Source organism: Oncorhynchus tshawytscha, linkage group LG30 (genome assembly GCF_018296145.1).
Source record: "Oncorhynchus tshawytscha isolate Ot180627B linkage group LG30, Otsh_v2.0, whole genome shotgun sequence".
Classification (NCBI taxonomy): domain Eukaryota; kingdom Metazoa; phylum Chordata; class Actinopteri; order Salmoniformes; family Salmonidae; genus Oncorhynchus; species Oncorhynchus tshawytscha.
The window spans coordinates 10,170,238-10,192,835 of record NC_056458.1 but is presented as its reverse complement, the minus strand read 5'-3'; the positions used below and the strand labels follow the sequence as shown (position 1 = coordinate 10,192,835).

Genomic DNA, 22,598 nt, shown 5'->3' with positions numbered 1-22,598 from the left:
TTTAATGTATGCCATTAAGAAACTAATTAGGATAATGAACAGAGAGGGGGGCCCATCTCCTTTTCCCAGGCTCTAACGTAACAGACTGTATCCTCTCGCCTCACACACACACACACACACACACACACACTGCTGACAAGCTTCACACACATAGCCACACACACACATAGCTAACACGTGTAATGCTGCTACCACACACACACACACACACACACACACACACACACACACACACACACACACACACACACACACACACACATAGCTAACACATGGGCCTAGCATTGGCATAAGTAACACAGCTAACGTGACTACACTGAGACAGTCGGCGGAGACGCCGATTTAAAAAGAGATTTGATCCCATCTCTATCCCTCTCTCCCCCTCTCTCCCCCTCTATCCCTCTCTCACTTTCTCTCTTTCTCTGCTCCTCTACCCCCTTGGCTGTGATCTGACTCAGTTGTCAGACTGGGTTAGTTCGGCTGGATGGCTCTCTATAATGTCTCTTTTTATTGTGTATTTGTTCTCCTCTTTGTGAGGTTGCAGTGTGGGGGCGGGCAGGCTTTTTTGATTGTACTCAAGGGGAAAGAGCCTTAAATGTTATAGCGCAATCTCAGATCTCCAATCCCCTTTACATGTTCAACATTTCACCCTGCTCCTCTATCAATAATACAACTCTGCCGGGCGGGAACAACGATTCGCCTCACATAATGAACAAACACGATTAACGTCACCATATACTCAATTGGATGAAACATGAATGAAAAGAGACCCTTATTAAGGACATGGGAGTGTCGGCATTGGAGAAGGTCTTTGTGTACTGTGCGTAGATGGCTATGATTATGTTTTGTCTTTGTCTTACAGGTTTTGGAGGGTGTGTGTATGTGTGTGACAGTTGGGTAAGGATGTATGTGTTTGGTAATGCGTCCTGGGCAGTATGGGCCTGTCCGAGGGATCCAGGCAGAGCATAATCAGCCATTACACAGCTGATGGAGCACCACTGTTTTCTCTTCCTCTTTGCCTGTCTGACAATGTGTCTCCATGTGTTTCCTCATCCTGTGTGTTATCTCCACCAGCGTCTTATCTCTCCCTATCTCCCCACTGGAGCTGACAGGACCATGACCCAGAAAACCCTTTCAGATTTCAGCCTCCGATAGAGCCTCTACGTCTCCTCATCTCTGTCTCTCTCTCTAACTCTCTCTCTCACTCAATCTCTCTCTCCACATTCCCTGTTTCTTCATTTAGTCTTCCCTCCCCTTCTCTCTCTCCCTCCCACTCCCCCTGTTTGTGCTCTCAGCCTCTCTCCCTTCCTCCCTCCTTCTCTTCTTCCATCTCCCCTGCTCTCTCTCACCTCTGTCTTATTTCTGCCATCGATTCACCTTTTCCAACCCTATTTTGGTCCGTCTTTCTTTTACTCTATTGGAAATCAGCTCGCTGTGTTTTGGGCTTTGCTCTGCAATATAATGATGTACATGATGTACCTGAGGTACAATGATGATGAGGGAGAGGTTTCTGTGATGAAGGTGTAGACGGAGACACAGATGGCCTGCAGAGACAGAAAGCGTTGATAGCCAGAGCGGAACAGCGAAAGAGAGAAGACAAGGAAGGACAGGTGATGCCGAGTCACAGGTGTGAATCTGTCTATTTAGCTAAGGTGAACCCTGACCCTAAATCTGAGTACCTGCTTCAACTGCCAAGCCTTCTATTGCCTAATAACCACAGTTAGTATTCAGTGAACGGCCTCATCCAATCAAAGAGAGGTGAAGCGTCATCTGTTTCAATTTGTGTCCAATCAGGCGGTGTCCTCAGTGACTCCACGAATTACAGATTAGTGCACTGAGGCAGGGCTACTGCTATTTGGCTCCGGAGACACTGCTGCCCACACAGATTGGGGAAAATTGTTTCGGCCCAAGTTACAACCTACAAAAAAAAAAAACACAAATTCAATTTGAAAGAGGGTGTGTTAGCCTATAAACCAATTATTTTGAAGCTTGCATGGACAGAGATGTAAGGGAGAATAGAGAGGGAAGAATCTGAGTTTTTAAAGCGGCAATCAGCAGTTCAAACGATAAGAGTGTTCTCTGCCCCCGTTTCGGTAAAAAGCTGAGCGATGGGACTGGAGAAATGTAACCACTCTTAAAATCATAGACAGAGCTATGGATGCAAGGACTGACCATGCAGTTAATGATATCAATAATATCATTTTAAAAAATGTAACCATGTTTTGAGGCTTTATAGTGTTTTACATTTACTTTGTTTACAAACATTTGGTTCTGATGGCATGGTTGAACTAAGCTCATGAGGCATTTAGAAGTTATATTCTTCAAGAATCAATGAGTACATTTCAGTCATAAGTTTAAAAAAATATATATATATAAAAAAATGGATGTAGCAAATGCAGAAGGGCCCTTTATCAATACAAGGAACCCTATTCAATCAAACCCAGTCACCAGATTCCTAAGATAGGTATATTTGTGCCTTGTTGGAAGCAGGTTTAAATCAATACGCAGGGGAATTTCTTGCAGTACACATGGTTTGGGTGAGTGCGTGTGAATGTAAACATGTGGTCATACAGCACAATACAAAACGTGTTTTAGACCATACAGCATATCTGTTTCCTATGTTAAGATGGAATAGGAGCCACAATGTCTTGCACACAGTAAAAAGTATGTTACGATCAATACATCATCGCAAATGGTTTATTGTCAATCCTAAATTCATACATTTTAGCATCCTTCCACCTACTGTAACAGCCAGCCAAGTGTAAAGCTTCATCTCTGTGAGCTGAGCAGAGTTTGTTTTAATGGATGTTAAAGCCTGCCACTTTTTATGTGCCCCTCAGCCACAACATAACCTTATCTGAGTCAGACATCAGAGTCCAACCCCACTATACCAACCAGGGATAGAGCAGCACTGCACTGCACTGTACTGCATGCAGCTTGGCTGAGTCATGTTTAGAACATAGCCTACACACAGACCACACCTCATTTAGAACACCAGATAACTGTACTGCATGGAGCTTGGCTGAGTCATGTTTAGAACATAGCCTACACACAGACCACACCTCATTTAGAACACCAGATAACTGTACTGCATGGAGCTTGGCTGAGTCATGTTTAGAACATAGCCTACACACAGACCACACCTCATTTAGAACACCAGATAACAGGCTTGTTAACAATGGGCTGATATTAGGCTACTGTACTTTACAACATACAGATTACAGTCTAGATTTCCAACCATGTCTAGCCAAACCTATCCACTTCCCTGTAAGGGAACGTTGACTGCACGTTGAATGCAATGGCATTACGTTGGCTGCACGTTGACTGCTATGGTGCTACATTGACTGCACGTTGACTGCTATGGCGCTACATTGACTGCTATGGCGCTACATTGACTGCACGTTGACTGCTATGGCGCTACATTGACTGCACGTTGACTGCTATGGCGCTACATTGACTGCACGTTGACTGCTATGGCGTTATGTTGACTGCACGTTGACTGCCATGGCATTACATTGACTGCACGTTGACTGCTATGGCGCTACATTGACTGCACGTTGACTGCTATGGCGTTATGTTGACTGCACGTTGACTGCTATGTCATTACGCTGACTGCACATTGACTGTTATGGCGTTATGTTGACTGCACGTTGACTGCTATGTCATTACGTTGACTGCCCCTTGACTGCTATGGCGTTATGTTGACTGCACATTGACTGCTATGTCATTACGTTGACTGCACGTTGACTTATGGCATTACGTTGACTGCACGTTGACTGCTATGGCGGTACATTGAACGCATGTTGACTGCTATGTCATTACGTTGACTGCACATTGACTGCTATGTCATTACGTTGACTGCACGCTGACTGCTATGGCGTTGAATGCACGACTGAATGCACGTTGACTGCTATGTCATTAAGTTGACTGCACGCTGACTGCTATGGCGTTACGTTGAATGCACGTTGACTGCTATGTCATTATGTTGACTGCACATTGACTGCTATGTCATTACGTTGACTGCACGCTGACTGCTATGGCGTTACGTTGAATGCACGTTGACTGCTATGTCATTAAGTTGACTGCACGCTGACTGCTATGGCGTTACGTTGAATGCACGTTGACTGCTATGTCATTACGTTGACTGCACGCTTGACTGCTATGGCGTTACGTTGAATGCACGCTGACTGCTATGTCATTACGTTGACTGCACGCTGACTGCTATGGCATTACTTTGAATGCACGTTGACTGCTATGTCATTACATTGACTGCACGCTGACTGCTATGGCATTACATTGAATGCACGCTGACTGCTATGTCATTACGTTGACTGCACGCTGACTGCTATGGCGTTACGTTGAATGCACGCTGACTGCTATGTCATTACATTGAATGCACGCTGACTGCTATGTCATTACATTGAATGCACGCTGACTGCTATGGCATTACATTGAATGCATGGCGCATTGAACTGCTATGTCATTACGTTGACTGCACGCTGACTGCTATGGCATTACATTGACTGCACGCTGACTGCTATGGCATTACATTGAATGCACGCTGACTGCTATGTCATTACGTTGACTGCACGCTGACTGCTATTTCATTACATTGAATGCACGCTGACTGCTATGTCATTACATTGACTGCACGCTGACTGCTATGTCATTACGTTGACTGCACGCTGACTGCTATGGCATTACATTGAATGCACGCTGACTGCTATGTCATTACATTGAATGCACGCTGACTGCTATGTCATTACATTGACTGCACGCTGACTGCTATGGCATTACATTGAATGCACGCTGACTGCTATGTCATTACATTGACTGCACGCTGACTGCTATGGCATTACATTGAATGCACGCTGACTGCTATGTCATTACGTTGACTGCACGCTGACTGCTATGGCATTACATTGACTGCACGCTGACTGCTATGGCATTACATTGAATGCACGCTGACTGCTATGTCATTACGTTGACTGCACGCTGACTGCTATGTCATTACATTGAATGCACGCTGACTGCTATGTCATTACATTGACTGCACGCTGACTGCTATGTCATTACGTTGACTGCACGCTGACTGCTATGGCATTACATTGAATGCACGCTGACTGCTATGTCATTACATTGACTGCACGCTGACTGCTATGTCATTACATTGACTGCACGCTGACTGCTATGGCATTACATTGAATGCACGCTGACTGCTATGTCATTACATTGACTGCACGCTGACTGCTATGGCATTACGTTGACTGCACACTGACTGCTATGGCATTACATTGAATGCACGCTGACTGCTATGTCATTACATTGAATGCACGCTGACTGCTATGTCATTACATTGACTGCACGCTGACTGCTATGGCATTACATTGAATGCACGCTGACTGCTATGTCATTACGTTGACTGCACACTGACTGCTATGGCATTACATTGAATGCACGCTGACTGCTATGTCATTACGTTGACTGCACGCTGACTGCTATGGCGTTACGTTGACTGCATGTTGCAAGGCGCATGCCGGCAAAAAAAATGCAGCAAGGTATTTGAGTTCAGTGACCTCCCGTAGGACAGTGTCCCTGTTTTAACACCCTGGTGGACAGAGTGGGCGAGAGAGAGACTGCCTGCCCTGTTTACCAACTTGGCCCTAATGTAGCTTCCCAATGTGTCTGTATGTGCTTCTACTGCTGATGGAGACTGGCCAATTGGGCAGAGTGACAGCTGACGTGGGCACAACTAAAGCCTGAATCTGCTGAACTGAATTAAAATGATGTTTTCAGATTCAGAGTGTGTAATAAGAATGTCCATAGGGGGAGCATCAGGTAAGGTAAGTGTACTGCCCGCGTCTGAGTGGTTGAAGCGGGGAGAACAGGTCGTGGCTTGGGTGGCTGGGGTCCCTGATGATCTACTTGGCCTTCCTGCGACACCTGGTGTAGGGCACTATGGTATTGAAGGCCGAGCTGTAGTCAATGAACAGCATCCTAACATATGCATTCCTTTTGTCCAGGTGGGTTGCTGTGTGGGGAAAAGGGTTTATGCAAGGCACGGAGATTTCTTTAATTTCACATGGGATGGGTTAAACGGGTCACGATTTAGCCCGGTTAAAGGCGGGGTAAACCCATCTTTTGGAGTTACACTCCTTGGTCACACAGGTCAATCCCTTAGCTGCTCTCTCACTTAGAAGAGAGGGGGAGGTTTGGCAAGGGGAGGAGGGGGGGTGGGGTTGGGCTAAGTTGGTTACTCGCTGGGTCAATTTAGGATATGCCAGAGGCGAAAATACCCCCCCCCCCTCCTGTCGCTTGTCTGTGTATAAATCCTCCTCTGTTACAGAGTGGGTGTGCTCGTGTGTTAATGGGTCAGTCTTGTTTTATTTAAATGTATGAACAACTTTCCCTTTTGTCTTGTGTTGGGGGTTTTTCCGAGCAACTTCCACCTGTTTCTGTCCGTGGCTGTACATCACGTCCTCTCTCTCTCTTTCTTTCCTTCACCACAGATCATCATCTCCATTACGAGCTCCTCTTTTTCTCCTTTGCTCTTTCTCTCTGCTCTTCTTCTATGTCTCGCCCCAAACTTGGTCATCATCTCCATTACTCACTCCTCCTTGGTCATCATCTCCATGACTCACTCCTCCTTGGTCATCATCTCCATTACTCACTCCTCCTTGGTCATCATCTCCATTACTCACTCCTCCTTGGTCATCATATCCATTACTCACTCCTCCTTGGTCATCATCTCCATGACTCACTCCTCCTTGGTCATCATCTCCATTACTCACTCCTCCTTGGTCATCATCTCCATTACTCACTCCTCCTTGGTCATCATCTCCATTACTCACTCCTCCTTGGTCATCATCTCCATTACTCACTCCTCCTTGGTCATCATCTCCATTACTCACTCCTCCTTGGTCATCATCTCCATTACTCACTCCTCCTTGGTCATCATCTCCATTACTCACTCCTCCTTGGTCATCATCTCCATGACTCACTCCTCCTTGGTCATCATCTCCATGACTCACTCCTCCTTGGTCATCATCTCCATTACTCACTCCTCCTTGGTCATCATCTCCATGACTCACTCCTCCTTGGTCATCATCTCCATTACTCACTCCTCCTTGGTCATCATCTCCATTACTCACTCCTCCTTGGTCATCATCTCCATGACTCACTCCTCCTTGGTCATCATCTCCATGACTCACTCCTCCTTGGTCATCATCTCCATTACTCACTCCTCCTTGGTCATCATCTCCATTACTCACTCCTCCTTGGTCATCATATCCATTACTCACTCCTCCTTGGTCATCATCTCCATTACTCACTCCTCCTTGGTCATCATCTCCATTACTCACTCCTCCTTGGTCATCATCTCCATTACTCACTCCTCCTTGGTCATCATCTCCATTACTCATGGTCATCATCTCCATTACTCACTCCTCCTTGGTCATCATCTCCATTACTCACTCCTCCTTGGTCATCATCTCCATTACTCACTCCTCCTTGGTCATCATCTCCATTACTCACTCCTCCTTGGTCATCATCTCCATTACTCACTCCTCCTTGGTCATCATCTCCATTACTCACTCCTCCTTGGTCATCATCTCCATTACTCACTCCTCATTGGTTATCATCTCCATTACTCACTCCTCCTTGGTCATCATCTCCATTACTCACTCCTCCTTGGTCATCATCTCCATTACTCACTCCTCCTTGGTCATCATCTCCATTACTCACTCCTCATTGGTTATCATCTCCATTACTCACTCCTCATTGGTTATCATCTCCATTACTCACTCCTCATTGGTTATCATCTCCATTACTCACTCCTCATTGGTTATCATCTCCATTACTCACTCCTCCTTGCGTCTCTCTTCTTTCTGCTTCTCATTTAATTAACCTAACATGCTTTCTGTTCTCTATCATTCCATGATTTATTGCTCTTCTGTTCTATCACTCTTTCATTTATGGTTTTTACAACTAATTGGAAGAGAAGGAGGGAGGGAGACAGGGGAGAGAGAGAGATACCTTTCCTAACAGCTATACTTTACCTACTGTTGTAATCTAAAGCCTCAAGTGGTAAATAGGAGGTAGAGGCTGTAGGAGGGTGTCATGTGGTGTGATTATGGCTGATGAGGGTTTAAATGGCCACTGGTCTTGGTTTGGATTAATATGACTGGGTTTGGGTTTAAAAGGTCAGGGGATGTGGCTGGGATGTGGTGGTCAGTGTGTCTGGGGTATTGTGTGCGTGTTATGGCTGTGGCTTTGGGTTCACAGTGTGTCTGATAGAACATGGCTGTGGCTTTGGGTTCACAGTGTGTCTGATAGAACATGGCTGTGGCTTTGGGTTCACAGTGTGTCTGATAGAACATGGCTGTGGGTTTGGGTTCACAGTGTGTCTGATAGAACATGGCTGTGGGTTTGGGTTCACAGTGTGTCTGATAGAACATGGCTGTGGGTTTGGGTTCACAGTGTGTCTGATAGAACATGGCTGTGGTCTTTGGGTTCACAGTGTGTCTGATAGAACATGGCTGTGGGTTTGGGTTCACAGTGTGTCTGATAGAACATGGCTGTGGGTTTGGGTTCACAGTGTGTCTGATAGAACATGGCTGTGGCTTTGGGTTCACAGTGTGTCTGATAGAACATGGCTGTGTCTTTGGGTTCACAGTGTGTCTGATAGAACATGGCTGTGGGTTTGGGTTCACAGTGTGTCTGATAGAACATGGCCGTGGGTTTGGGTTCACAGTGTCTCTCATAGAACATGGCTTCTGGCTTCCTGCTTAGACCTTGTCCCCCTGACCAGAAGGCCCAGCTGTGCCATGGTTTTGTGTGTGTGTGTGTGTGTGTGTGTGAGCTTGCTTGATGTTACGTGTTGAAGTGTGTCACGTTACAGAGTGTGTAAGTGTGGTTTCAGAATATATGTATGAATGTACGTATTACCATGTGTGAAAAAAAGATGGGAATAATTTGAGGGCTTTTGACTCTATGTAGTTTCCTGCTGAGGTAATCCAACCTGACAATATTTACTACTTCAACTGCATAGTTTGAAATGTGTGTGGGATAGTGTTAGGTATCTCTCTAACGGTAGTCTTCCACTCCTCCTCTTCCTCTCTTAGCTACCTCTGATGGGACGAGGCAGGGGCTGGACAGCACGAGAGGAGGAGTGTGTGTAACACGAGGGATGAAGGTGATTCTCAAAGTGGGACAGAGTGAGTATCATCACCATCCTTACTGTTAAATATATATATTCTCTTTGATTTGCTGTAATTAGTCTTTCAATAGTAATCATCCTCATATAAATTCATCTGCATGGGGTCTGGCATATTCTTCTACAGATTTTGTAACAATATTCATGAAACTGTGCTATGTAATGTTGTTCACAACCCTAAAGAAACTGTGTGATGTCCCATAGATGCATATGGCCTCCCACCCAAACCCAAACCAGACTCAAACCGCTTCAACCCCAAAGGTACAGTACTCTCCTCATTGGTTTAATGATACAGTATCTACAGTATTAGTCATTGATCCTAACCCCTCTTCCCTAACAGGGAACGGTACCACGCCCAAGGCTGGTGGAGAGGGCGAGGGGAACAACCCTTTACCTTCCTCTAACGTGGCGGTGATCACTGGAGCGGCAGGGGGCGGAGCCTTCCTCCTCATCGTGACGTCTGTCGTCTGTGTGGTGTGTTACCGCTGGCGACAGAACAAGCACTCTGAGACCCATCACCCCACCCTGACCCTGGCCACCCTGACCCCCAAGAGGGGCAGCAACAACGGGGCCGGCTCCTCCGCCGGAGGAAACAACGGCTCGGAGCCCAGTGACATCATCATCCCGCTGCGGACTTCAGACCAGGCTTACTGCCCGCACTACGAGAAGGTGAGCGGGGACTACGGTCACCCCGTCTACATCGTCCAGGAGATGCCCCCCCAGAGCCCAGCCAACATCTACTACAAAGTATGAGGGAGACATCTAGACGGCCCAGCTGGCATAGACGCAGTATCCACAAATAGACTGCTGTTTTCAACGTAGAAATCCAACTGTCCCTCTAGCTCCCTCCACACCCTTATCCTCCCACCTCCCTCTCTATGACTGACTGTCGGGATGGCTGCCCTCACCCTCCTGCCCTATGGACTGTACTGTACAGTGGTCTGCCATTGTGGATGGATGGGGGGGTTGTGTATTGGTGGAGGTAGAACCTCTTCCCTGCTTTTGAACCCTGTGATTGGGTCCATGAGGCCTGGACATGAGGGCCGTTAAACTGATGGACTCACAGTGGCAGCGGCTCAGTGTCGCCTCTCACTCAAAGTGAAAGCTGACACTAGATATGAAATGTCAACACTTTTCAAATGGTTAGTCTGTGTGTGTGTGTGTGTGTGTGTGTATATTTGCGTGAGTGAACGTGTTTTTGTGTGCGTGCGCACGTACGCACAAGCAGTACGTCTGCTCGTGTGTGGTGCGTGATAACTTCTATTTTCGGGGTATGTCCGTCTTAAAACCAAAACCACACGAGCAAATATCAAAGCAAGATTTCTACCCACGGTCATCCTTTACAGATGACATAATAGAATGATTTCCTAACTCGTTTGTAGATATTTCAGTTCAGATTTCTGTTAGGCACTGTTTTCTTGTTAGTGTTGTATGTTCACTGTTTTGGAGTCTAGATGAGATCTAGGTACTGGTATTTAGGATTGTGTTTTGTGTTCGTCTTCGAAATGAAGGATCTACTCTTCCTTTATCCCATCCTCTCACTCACTCTACAATGCCTTAGCATTGAAATAGTTCACTTTTCTGTATATAAAGTTTCACAGAGGAAGGAGGAGAGCAGCACAAAGAGGTGTACTCAAGAAGAGGAAGCGCTATTGGCAACGTGTTTGAACAGACGAACCCACAAACACTGTGATTCTCCCATACTGTACACACAGCTACACACACACACATCCACACACAGCTTCAGAAACCTTTAACCCCACTGTAGTGTTTTATGTTGCTCCTCTGTGACTGGTGAAAGTGTCTTTTTTTCGAGACAAATGATCTGTTTGGTTTTGTGGCAGCTGCAGTCTCTTTTCATTCCCCACAATGCATTGGTAGCTGATGACCAACGGTTGGCTGGCTGAGGAGAGGAATGCAGCAAGTAAAGAAAGCGAAAAGGTCAGAGGTCATTGTTGAAATGCCACAGACGATAGTCAAAAAATATAGCACCATGGTGGAGTCCATGCCAATGTGACTTAGAACATCCTTTGTCTACGGGTCCGTTTCAACACAAAGTGCTACGGAGGAAATGTATTACGCTGGCTTTAAAAACTCAGTCCTCGAGTCTCAGGACCACACCTCATACACAGAAATAGATGTATTGTTTCATGTTTTCATACAAACTAATGGATTCCTATGGTCGTTTTTATGTAGTGTGATGACTTCTAGGATGTTGAGGTCTGTAAGTCAGAGTGTTGGAGGAAGTGACGGAGTGATCGGAAACATCCCAGATCAGTCCAGCTCCGGCTGGGTCTGACACCTCTCTGGGTCTGACACCTCTCTGGGTCTGACACCTCTCTGGGTCTGACACCTCTCTGGGACATTTCATCATTCTGGGACATTCTGGACCTCATACTTACATCACAACTCTTGGGACAACATTGGACTCTGATTGGACAACAAAGAAACAGCACACTAACCTGAGACACGGCGGCAGACGCCTCTGATAAGAAAGTGATTTTCTGGGTGCTAGAATAAACATGTCCTGTCCTTGTGTACCTTTCAAGACACTCTGCTTTTAGTTCTCTACCAGCGACCAGCTGGACTTAAGGCCAGTGTAGTTCTGTGTACCATTTGCCATAGTGTTTCATTTGTCTTTCTCAACTACTATTTTCCACTCAGTCATTTTGTGCCAATAACCCCATCCAGAGGAGGGGGCCCTGCTTTTCAGAACTGAGGAGAGATGGATCAGGTGTTGGTGAGACAAGGGATGAGACAATGGTTTGATGTGGTAGGCAGATGGTTAAGGAGACCTTTTTGAGATCGATGAGACTGAATGTTGAGACTTTGCAGGACACTATAAGATGGTTGCCTCCCCAGGGTCTCTGCTCTCCTGTTCCTTCCCAATCACCTCTTTCCAGATGTACATTCCAGTTTTTGGGGGGGGATTACATAAAAACCTAAGTATGTTATAAAATCATTGTGTCTCAAGTGTGTTTCTTTGAGTGTTCATGTTGACACAGGTGTGTTCTTCTGAGGCTCCTGTTCCCTCCTCTCACACTGCATCTGTTTCAGAATAACACGCGCACACAGTTCTAACCGCTTGTTTGATCCGAAGTCTCATTTGGTTGGATGCTGCTAGGCAATAAGGGAATTTGAATTGTCCAATGCCTTATTTTTCCCTTGTCCTTTGTGTACGTGTATGCATCCTTCTCTTCGTCTCTCCTTGTACCCACATGAAAAAAAAATGATATGGTCTAAACTACTGTATTACTCTCTTTAACGTACTATGGTATTCACTAGTATTACTATATTTACGTACTATGGAATTGACTGTAGTGTTTTTGCGGACATGACTAGTGTTTTTGCGGACTTCACGGTAGTATTCACTATAGTATTTGGTGGACATGACTAGTATATTGTAGTATTTTTGCAGACATGACTGTAAAAACACCTGCCGGATAGGGTTAGCTAAAATAGCACCACCAGACAACGCCAGTTACTGTTCAGTGAGGGGACGGAGACAACGCCAGTTACTGTTCAGTGAGGGGACGGAGACAACGCCAGTTACTGTTCAGTGAGGGGACGGAGACAACGCCAGTTACTGTTCAGTGAGGGGACGGAGACAACGCCAGTTACTGTTCAGTGAGGGGAACACCTCAACCAGAACATATGACAGGTTCGTGACAGGCCACCCATTGAGTTGGGTGAGTTTTGAACAATGCAACGGACCAGACAACACCAGAGCAAAAATATAGCATTTCTATCACAATTGTAACAAACGTTAGAAAAGGTTCTAGGCCCATTGAAGGAAAATAGTACAGAGGCCAATACAAAGAACATGCAATGTTTATTAAAGCCTAGAAGATTAGGTTTGCTTGTTTGACAGATAAATAACACACACGAGAGTACACCAAAATAACTTAAATTGTTACTTTCACTAGATAGCTTTCTGAAATACAATGTTTTCGCAGAGATTCAGCTGACCATGTTCCCAAAATGACAAGCAATACTGTACTATTGATGGGAGGAAATAACAGTAACCTCTGCATTTACATAAATAGATATTTTAGAAATACAAATGACTTTACCTAAAGTGCCCTTATTGTAGGGTGATGCCAATAAAGTGTCTGGACCTCGAACCAGCAAAGCCTCTCCAAACAAATTGAAACCCAAAGGACATTATTGCAGTGGCGAACATCTTGAACATTTTTACACATGAATAATCTCACTGATAGTCAAACTCAACGCATACCATTCAGAACAAAATTGACCACACCCCCAAACATTTCTTCAAGTCAGTCTGGTCACAAAATGGTTGCTCCAGGAATTAAATAAATACTCATGCGCGCGCAGACACACACACACACACACAACCAAGGATTGCTTTTATACATTTCCTGCATGTCCTCCCTTGCCCAGGGAAACACTGACCAAAACGTTGGTTCCTAGACTGTCACAATATTTTATTCAGTTACAATATTGTAACTGATTGAGGTTTAGATTATTATTATACATTATCATCTACTGTGGGACTCCAGTTAAAGAGCAGGTGGAGGTAGAGATGATTATTATACATTAGCATCTACTGTGGGACTCCAGTTAAAGAGCAGGTGGAGGTAGAGATGATTATTATACATTATCATCTACTGTGGGACTCCAGTTAAAGAGCAGGTGGAGGTAGAGATGATTATTATACATTATCATCTACTGTGGGACTCCAGCTAAAGAGCAGGTGGAGGTAGAGATGATTATTATACATTATCATCTACTGTGGGACTCCAGTTAAAGAGCAGGTGGACGTAGATATGATTATTATACATTAGCATCTACTGTGGGACTCCAGTTAAAGAGCAGGTGGAGGTAGAGATGATTATTATACATTAGCATCTACTGTGGGACTCCAGTTAAAGAGCAGGTGGAGGTAGAGATGATTATTATACATTATCATCTACTGTGGGACTCCAGTTAAAGATCAGGTGGAGGTAGAGATGCAGTTCAGTTTAAGAGTTTATAGATTCAGGACATGGAGAGGATTCAGTGCCTTAAGAAAGTATTCCTACCCCTTGACCTATTCCACGTTTTGTTGTGTTACAGCCTGAATTCAAAATGGATTAACTCGATTTTAAATAGCCTTGCTGAAGCACCCCCAGATCATCACCGATCCTCCACCAAATGCCACAGTGGTTGTGAGACCTGGAGAGGCCTACAAGCCACAGTGTCTCGCACCTACTGTGAAATTTGGTCGAGGATCGGTGATGACACCCCCCACGGTGCTTCAGCGAGGCTGGAATCAGGCAGATTTGTCTTTGTGAAGGACGCATGAATCAAGCCACGTACAAGGTTGTCCTGGAAGAAAACTTGCTTCCTTCTGCTCTGACAATGTCCCCAACTCTGAGGATAGTTTTTTCCAGCAGGACAATGCTCCATACCACACAGCCAGGTCAATTAAGGTGTGGACGGAGGACCACCAGATCAAGACTGTCATGGCCAGCCCAATTTCCAGACCTGAACCCCATTGAAAACTTCTGGAAAGTGATCAAGAGGAAGATTGATGGTCACAAGCCATCAAACAAAGCCGAGCTGCTTGAATTTTTGCTCAGGAGTGACATAAAGTCCTCCAACATTTTGCAGGTTTCCCTACTTACAAAGCATGTAGAGGTCTATAATTTTTATCATAGGTACACTTCAACTGTGAGAGACGGAATCTAAAACAAAAATCCAGAAAATCACATTGTATGATTTTAAAGTAATTCATTTGCATTTTATTGCATGACATATTACTCCAGTGCTAGCCTCCCTTACCGTGGCTTCCTGTTAAGGCAAGGGCTGATTTCAAGGTTTTACTGCTAACCTACAAAGCATTACATGGGCTTGCTCCTACCTATCTCTCTGATTTGGTCCTGCCGTACATACCTACACGTACGCTACGGTCACAAGATGCAAGCCTCCTAATTGTCCCTAGTATTTCTAAGCAAACAGCTGGAGGCAGGGCTTTCTCCTATAGAGCTCCATTTTTATGGAATGGTCTGTCTACCCATGTGAGAGACGCAGACTCAGTCTCAACCTTTAAGTCTTTACTGAAGACTCATCTCTTCAGTGGGTCATATGATTGAGTGTAGTCTAGCCCAGGAGTGTGAAGGTGAACGGAAAGGCTCTGGAGCAACGAACCGCCCTTGCTGTCTCTGCCTGGCCGGTTCCCCTCTTTCCACTGGGATTCTCTGCCTCTAACCCTATTACAGGCGCTGAGTCACTGGCTTACTGGTGCTCTTTCATGCCGTCCCTAGGAGGGATGCGTCACTTGAGTGGGTTGAGTCACTGATGTGATCTTCCTGTCTGGGTTGGCGCCCCCCCTTGGGTTGTGCCGTGGCGGAGATCTTTGTGGGCTATACTCGGCCTTGTCTCAGGATGGTAAGTTGGTGGTTGAAGATATCCCTCTAGTGGTGTGGGGGCTGTGCTTTGGCAAGTGGATGGGGTTATATCCTTCCTGTTTGGCCCTGTCCGGGGATATCATCGGTTGGGGCCACAGTGTCTCCTGACCCCTCCTGTCTCTGCCTCCAGTATTTATGCTGCAGTAGTTTATGTGTCGGGGGGCTAGGGTCAGTTTGTTATATCTGGAGTACTTCTTCTGTCTTATTCGGTGTTTTGTGTGAATTTAAGTATGTTCTCTCTAAATCTCTCTTTCTTTCTCTCTCTCGGAGGACCTGAGCCCTAAGACCATGCCTCAGGACTACCTGGCCTGATGACTCCTTGCTGTCCCCAGTCCACCTGGCCGTGCTGCTGCTCCAGTTTCAACTGTTCTGCCTGTGGCTATGGAATCCTGACCTGTTCACCGGACGTGCTACCTGTCCCAGACCTGCTGTTTTCAAATCTCTAGAGACAGCAGGAGTGGTAGAGAAAAGCCAACTGACATTTATTCCTGAGGTGCTGACTTGCTGCACCCTCCACAACTACTGTGATTATTATTATTTGACATGCTGGTCATTTATGAACATTTGAACATCTTGGCCATGTTCTGTTATAATCTCCACTCGGCACAGCCAGAAGAGGACTGGCCACCCCTCATAGCCTGGTTCCTCTCCAGGTGTCTTCCTAGGTTTTGGCCTTTCTAGGGAGTTTTTCCTAGCCACCGTGCTTCTACCCCTGCATTGCTTGCTGTTTGGGGTTTTAGGCTGGGTTTCTGTACTTCACTTTGAGATATCAGCAGATGTACTAAGGGCTATATAAATCAATTGTATTTGATTTTGAACTATTAAAGACTACCAGAACCAACTGGAACCAACTGGATTCTCCAATTACAATGAAGACAAAATACAAACCCTCCAACCCAAAAAAGGCCTATTGGGTTGATGGTATCCTAAATGAAATGATAAAATATACAGACCACAAATTCCAATTGGTTATACTTAAACTCTTTAACATCATCCTCAGCTTTGGCATATTTCCCAATATTTGTAACCAAGGACTGATCACCTCAATCCACAAAAGTGGAGACCCAATAACCCAATAACTACTGTGGGATATGCGTCAACAGCAACCTTGGGAAACCCCTCTGCATTATCATTAACAGCAGACTCGTACATTTCCTCAACGAAAACAATGTACTGAGCAAATGTCAAATTGGCTTTTTACCAAATTACCGTGTAACAGGTCACATATTCACCCCGGACACCCTGATTGACAAAAAAAAACAAAAAAAACAAAGGCAAAGTATTCTCATGCTTTGTTGATTTTTAAAAAAGCGTTAGACTCCTTTTGGCACGAGGGCCTTCTATACAAATTGATGGAAAGTGGTGTTGGAGGGAGGGGGGGGCGTACAACATGATAAAATCCATGTACACAAACAACAAGTGTGTGGTTAAAATTGGCAAAAAACACACATTTCTTTCCACAGGGCCATGGGGTGAGACATGGATGCAGCTTAAGCCCCACACTCTTCAACATTGATATCAACGAATTGGCGAGGGCACTAGAACAGTCTGCAACACCCGGCCTCACTCTACTATATTCTGAAGTCAAATGTCAACCTTTTGCTGATGATCTGGTGCTGTCCCCAACCAGTGAGGGCCTACAGCAGCACCTAGATCTTCTGCATAGATTCTGACAGACCTGGGCCCTGACAGTAAATCTCAGTAAGACAAAAATAATGGTGTCCTAAAAAAGGTCCAGTTCCCAGGACCACGAATACAAATTCCGTGCGGTAGCAGAGAAAACAGTCTATGACTGATGCCAAGCAGTTACCATACCAGGCAGTGATGCAACCGGTCAGGATGCTCTCGATGGTGCAGCTTATAACTTTTGCGGATCTGGGGACCCATGCCAAATCTTTTTAGTCTCCTGAGGGGGAAAAGGTTTTGTTGTGCTTCATGATTGTCTTGGTGTGTTTGGACCATGATAGTTTATTGGTGATGTGGACACTAAAGAACTTGAAACTCTCAACCCGCTCCACTACAGCCCCTTTGATGTTAATGGGGGCCTGTTCGGCCCACCTTTTCCTGTAGTCCACGAACAGCTCCTTTGTCTTGATCACATTGAGGGAGGGGTTGTTGTCCTGGCACCACACTGCCAGTTCTCTGACCTCCTCCCTATAGGCTGTCTCATCGTTGTCGGTGATCAGGCCTGCCACTGGGTGTAACAGTATAGCTTCCGCCCTCTCCTCGCCCCAACCTGGGCTCGAACCAGGGACCCTCTGCACACATCAACAGTCACCCTCGAAGCATCGTTACCCATCACTCCACAAATGCCGCACCCCTTGCAGATCAAGGGGAACCACTACTTCAAGGTCTCAAAGCGAGTGACGTCACCGATTGAAACGCTATTAGCACGCACCACCGCTAACTAGCTAGCCATTTCACATCAGTTACATGAGCATTATCACACAGTTATCCAGAACAGATGGTGCTCTCGTGCATGATTCAGTGTTGCTTGCCTCGTCTGGTAGGCTCGTGTCACTGGGCAGCTCGCGTCTGGGTTTCCCTTTGTAGACCGTAATAGTTTCAAGCCCTGCCACATACATGGAGTGTCAGAGCCGGTGTAGTAGGATTCAACCGTATTCCTGTATTGACGCTTTGCTTGTTTGATGGTTTGTCTGAGGGCATAGCAGGATTTCTTATAAGCATCCGGATTAGTGTCCCGCTCCTTGAAAGCGGCAGCTCTAGTATTTATCTCGTTGCGGATGTTGCCTGTAATCCATGGCTTCTAGTTGGGATATGTACGTACGGTCACTGTGGGGACGACGTCATCGATGAACTTATTGATGAAGCCAATGACTGAGGTGGTGTACTCCTCAATGCCTCAATCCCCACTCGGGGATTGCAATATCCATAGTAACTTTCCTCTCGTGATTTTCCTGAGTTTCCCCTTGAAATCAGACATGTCCGTGGTAAGGACAATTTGGTTGCTGATTGTCTTACGAGGGTGGGCAGTCAATACGTTTTTTTTGCATTTAGCAAGTTGTTGCCGTTGCCCAATTTGTTTTGACTGCGTGTTTTGCCATGTTGGAGATTAGTATTGTTTTGGTTGCGCTAGTTCCAGGAGGATGAGAGTTTTAGAAAAATACATTATTTTACCCCTGTTTCTCAAAACTGAGTTTTAGGTAACTATAAAAATTCAAAAGGCACTCGCACATCTGAGCTATCTTTTATGCAGGTGCATCGTCAGAGCTGATGAAGGCATTGAGGCCAATACGTAATTCTTATTAAAGAGCAGTTATACTATCAAGAACAGTGTGCTGGTCTCTTCTTTTTTTCTCATTTTAGGCAACTATATATATTTTTTAAAGTAAAGTGCGTTTTGTCTTATATTTAATTGTTGACAGCCATTGGAGAACACAATGCCTTTAAGTTGGTTATGTTGTGCAATGGAAGTTGTTTTCTGTTGGTGGTGAGCAAAAAATATAGGATATATTTGTTGTCTTACGGGGAAGGTGTTACATGTTTTGGTTTTTCCATTTATGTTTTGAGGTTGGACTTTAGCATGTATGGCTCGTGAGCCCGGAGGACCCACCGATTGGTGTCACCTCGTTGGTCAGTATGTGTTACACCTGTGCTGGTTGCCGTCTCGTTAGTGTGATGGTGTTTCACCTGTGCTGGCCCAGGTGCTATTTAAGAGTGACTGACCCTGTGCTCCAGTTGTCTTTAGAGATGTGGAGGGTTAACACCTTTAGTTGGTGAGGCTTAACCTAATTTCAAGACAAACAAGCCTTTAGCTTTTCTTCCCTGTTTTGTTTGTTTTGCTCCACCTTTTTCCATTTGGTTCCTGTCTAAGTTTGGTGTGTGTTTTTCATTTGTTTTGTTTGCTTCGTTTTGGGCTAATTTATTGGGTGCTCATGGTGGATGTCTTTTTGGTTCCAGTTTTTGTTGCTAGTCAACTTTCAGTTAACACCCCCCATGAGTCTTTTTAGAACCCCTCCTAAAACCACACCTGTTTAGTGTTGGTTGCCAGTGGCTCTTTGTTGCTCTGTTTAAGCAACATTTTTGGTTTTCTTGCTGGGAAATGTAACAAACCTGCCAAGAATGCCCTCCCCCGCATCCACATTGAATTTTGTGCTAAGATTGAAAACCAACTGGCAGTTCCTTTTGACTTCACCAGTATGAGTCATCAGACTACCAATACATACCCAGATAGTGGCTTGCTCTACTCAGTCATCAATATGTTAGGTATTTGAAATGAGCCTTTGTGATATGTAACTTGAAGTATTTATAGATGTCTGAGTTGAGCAAGCCACTATCTTGGTATGTATTATTGGTTTCTGATCATGCATGAAAGGAACTGCCAGTTGGACATTAGTCTTTGTACAGATTTCCATGCTTAGTGACATAGATATGTGGGAGGCCACTTGCGGCAGTTGTGCCCTCTATATAACTCTATGGAAATGTTTTTAGATGGAAAGGTTTTGAAAGTGTCTCCTTTCAATCCAGGTCTTCAAACTGACAGAGCTGGGGAGTTGTGCACGTCAAACACACAGCAATGCTTCCTTAATGAGTACAAGTCTTATCTTATAAAAGATGAGGACTCCCAAACCATTGTTTTCTATAGTTGATATCAGCTGCTAATGGCTGTGACATGCTAATGTCTAAACATTTTGAGTGTATTGCACTGTTCCCTTTGGTGCTGGTACTGTAAATGGGCACATGTTAATGTTGCACTTGTGCATTAACTTTGTTACGCTAAGTAGGCCTGCTGTATGGCTATGCTTGCTACTTTTGTTAGCATGGCCGGCAATCACTATATAGCAGTGGATAAATTAGCGTACGATAGCTTTGCCTGCACCTTTCTGGCCATTCATTGTTAACTGCTGTTTATGCCTAAGTTTACCCAGTTAAATGCTTATTGAAAATCTGTTGACGTAGATTTTTTTGCCATAACAGGCACTGTATTATGCATGTCACTTATTGTTTGCACCTCTCTACTTTTAGACAAACCATACAAAGCCAATGAAATCTCAATTCAAGATGAGTCGTGTCAGTCAATCCCTGCCATGTATCTTCTCCATTACCTGACTCTTAAACTGAACTGCATCTCTGCCTGCTCTTTAGCTGGGGTCCCTACAGTAGATGGACATCACCTAAACTTCAAACAGTTAGAATCTTGTAACTGAAGAGAATTGACAGGCTACGAACTCAAGTTTTGGTTGGTGTTTCCCTGGGCATCCTTATCGTGGGGGGGGCATGCAGGAAACTTACAAAGGTCCTGCGTGTGAATAGGTTGTATGACATCCTTGCTTTTGGTTTAATTTCTGTGTGTAACCATTTTGACTCTGCTTTGAAGAAATGTTTGGAGTGTGGTCGATTGCTCTGAACGTGTTGCGTTTCGCCATCCGTTTACTCGTGATAATATTCCAGATGTTCGTCATGTAAAGCCACTGCATTGTCCTTTTGTTTGGGGAAGCTTTGCTGGTTTGATATCCAGGCATTTTTTTGTTGGCATCACCCTCCAATAAGAGGATTCTTTAAGGAAAGTACATTGTGTTTCTAAAATAGCCAATGTATTCAAATGGGTGACTGTCTTTACTACCATCAGAAGTACAGTATTTGTTTTGGTCATCTTGAGAACTTCAGCTGAATCCATGAAACATTGTATTTCGGAAAGCTGTCTAGTGGATGCAACATATTGAAGTCATTTTGGTATACTCTTAATGTGGGCTAATCTGTCAAACAAGCTAATCGAAAGTTTAAACGTTGCGTGTTTATCTGTCTCTGTACTTTTTCCTGTTAATGGTCCTCGAACCTGTGTAACATTTAGATATTACAATTGTAAAGTTATTTCGGCAGGGTAGCCTAGTGGTTAGAGCGTTGGACTAGTAACCGGAAGGTTGCAAGTTCAAACCCCTGAGCTGACAAGGTACAAATCTGTCGTTCTGCCCCTGAACAGGCAGTCCACTGTTCCTAGGCCATCATTGAAAATAAGAATTTGTTCTTAACTGACTTGCCTAGTTAAATAAAGGTAAAATGTTTTTTTTTTGGTTAAGGTGTTGATTGTTTGTTGATTAGAGTCAACTGTTCTGAGCGACGCAAAGTTTATTTGTCACGTGCGCAGAATACAGGTGTAGACCTTACAGTGAAATGCCTACTGGCTCTAACCAACAGTGCAATTTTTAAGTAAAAAAAAGGTATTAGGTGAACAATTAGCATAGAAATAACAACAGTAAAAAAAGACAGTGACGAATAACAGCGAGGCTATATACAAGCACCAGTTAGTGAGGCTGATTGAGATGGCATGTAGGTATGGCTAAAGTGACTGCATATATGCTAAACAGAGTGTCGCGTAAAAGAGGGGGTGGCAGGAAACAATGCAGATTGTGCGGGGGGCACCGGTTAGTTGAGGTAGTATGTACTTGAATGTCTAGTTTAAAGTGACTGCATATGATCAACAGAGAAGCAGCAGCATGAAAGGGGGGGTTGGGGGGCCATTTGATTACCTGTTCAAGAGTCTTATGGCTTGGGGGTAAAAACTGTTGAGAAGCCTTTTGGTCCTAGACTTGGCACTCCGGTACAGCTTGCAATGTGGTAGTGGAGAGAACAGTCTATGACTGGGTTCGTTGACAATTTTTATGGCCTTCCTCTGACACGGCCTGGTGTAGAGGTCCTGGATGGCAGGCAGTTTAGCCCCAGTGATGTACTTGGCCATACGCACTACCCTCTAGTGCCTTGCGGTCAGAGGCCGAGGAGTTGACGTACCAGGCAATGATGCAACCAGGCAGGATGCTCTCGATGTTGCAGCTGTAGAACCTTTTGAGGATCTGAGGACCAATACCAAATCTTTTTAGTTTCCTGAGGGGGGAATAGGCTTCTTCGTGCCCTCTTCACGACTGTCTTGCTGTATTTGGACCATTCTAGTTTGTTGGTGATGTGGACACCAAGGAACTTGAAGCTCTCAACCTGCTCCACTACAGCCTATCGAT

At 45.0% G+C, this 22,598-nt stretch overlaps 1 protein-coding gene across 1 annotated transcript in view; it reads left to right on the top strand.

Moving 5' to 3' along the window:
• Window positions 1-12,125, top strand: part of LOC112231372 (ephrin-B3) — a 37,575-nt gene extending 25,450 nt beyond the window's left edge. The window contains exons 3-5 of the mRNA XM_024398108.2: window positions 9,123-9,215; window positions 9,419-9,475; window positions 9,555-12,125. Of these exons, the coding sequence (XP_024253876.1) occupies window positions 9,123-9,215; window positions 9,419-9,475; window positions 9,555-9,967 (563 nt within the window). The 3' untranslated portion in view covers window positions 9,968-12,125. The remainder of the gene's footprint in view (window positions 1-9,122; window positions 9,216-9,418; window positions 9,476-9,554) is intronic.
• The last annotated feature ends 10,473 nt before the right edge of the window (window positions 12,126-22,598 follow it).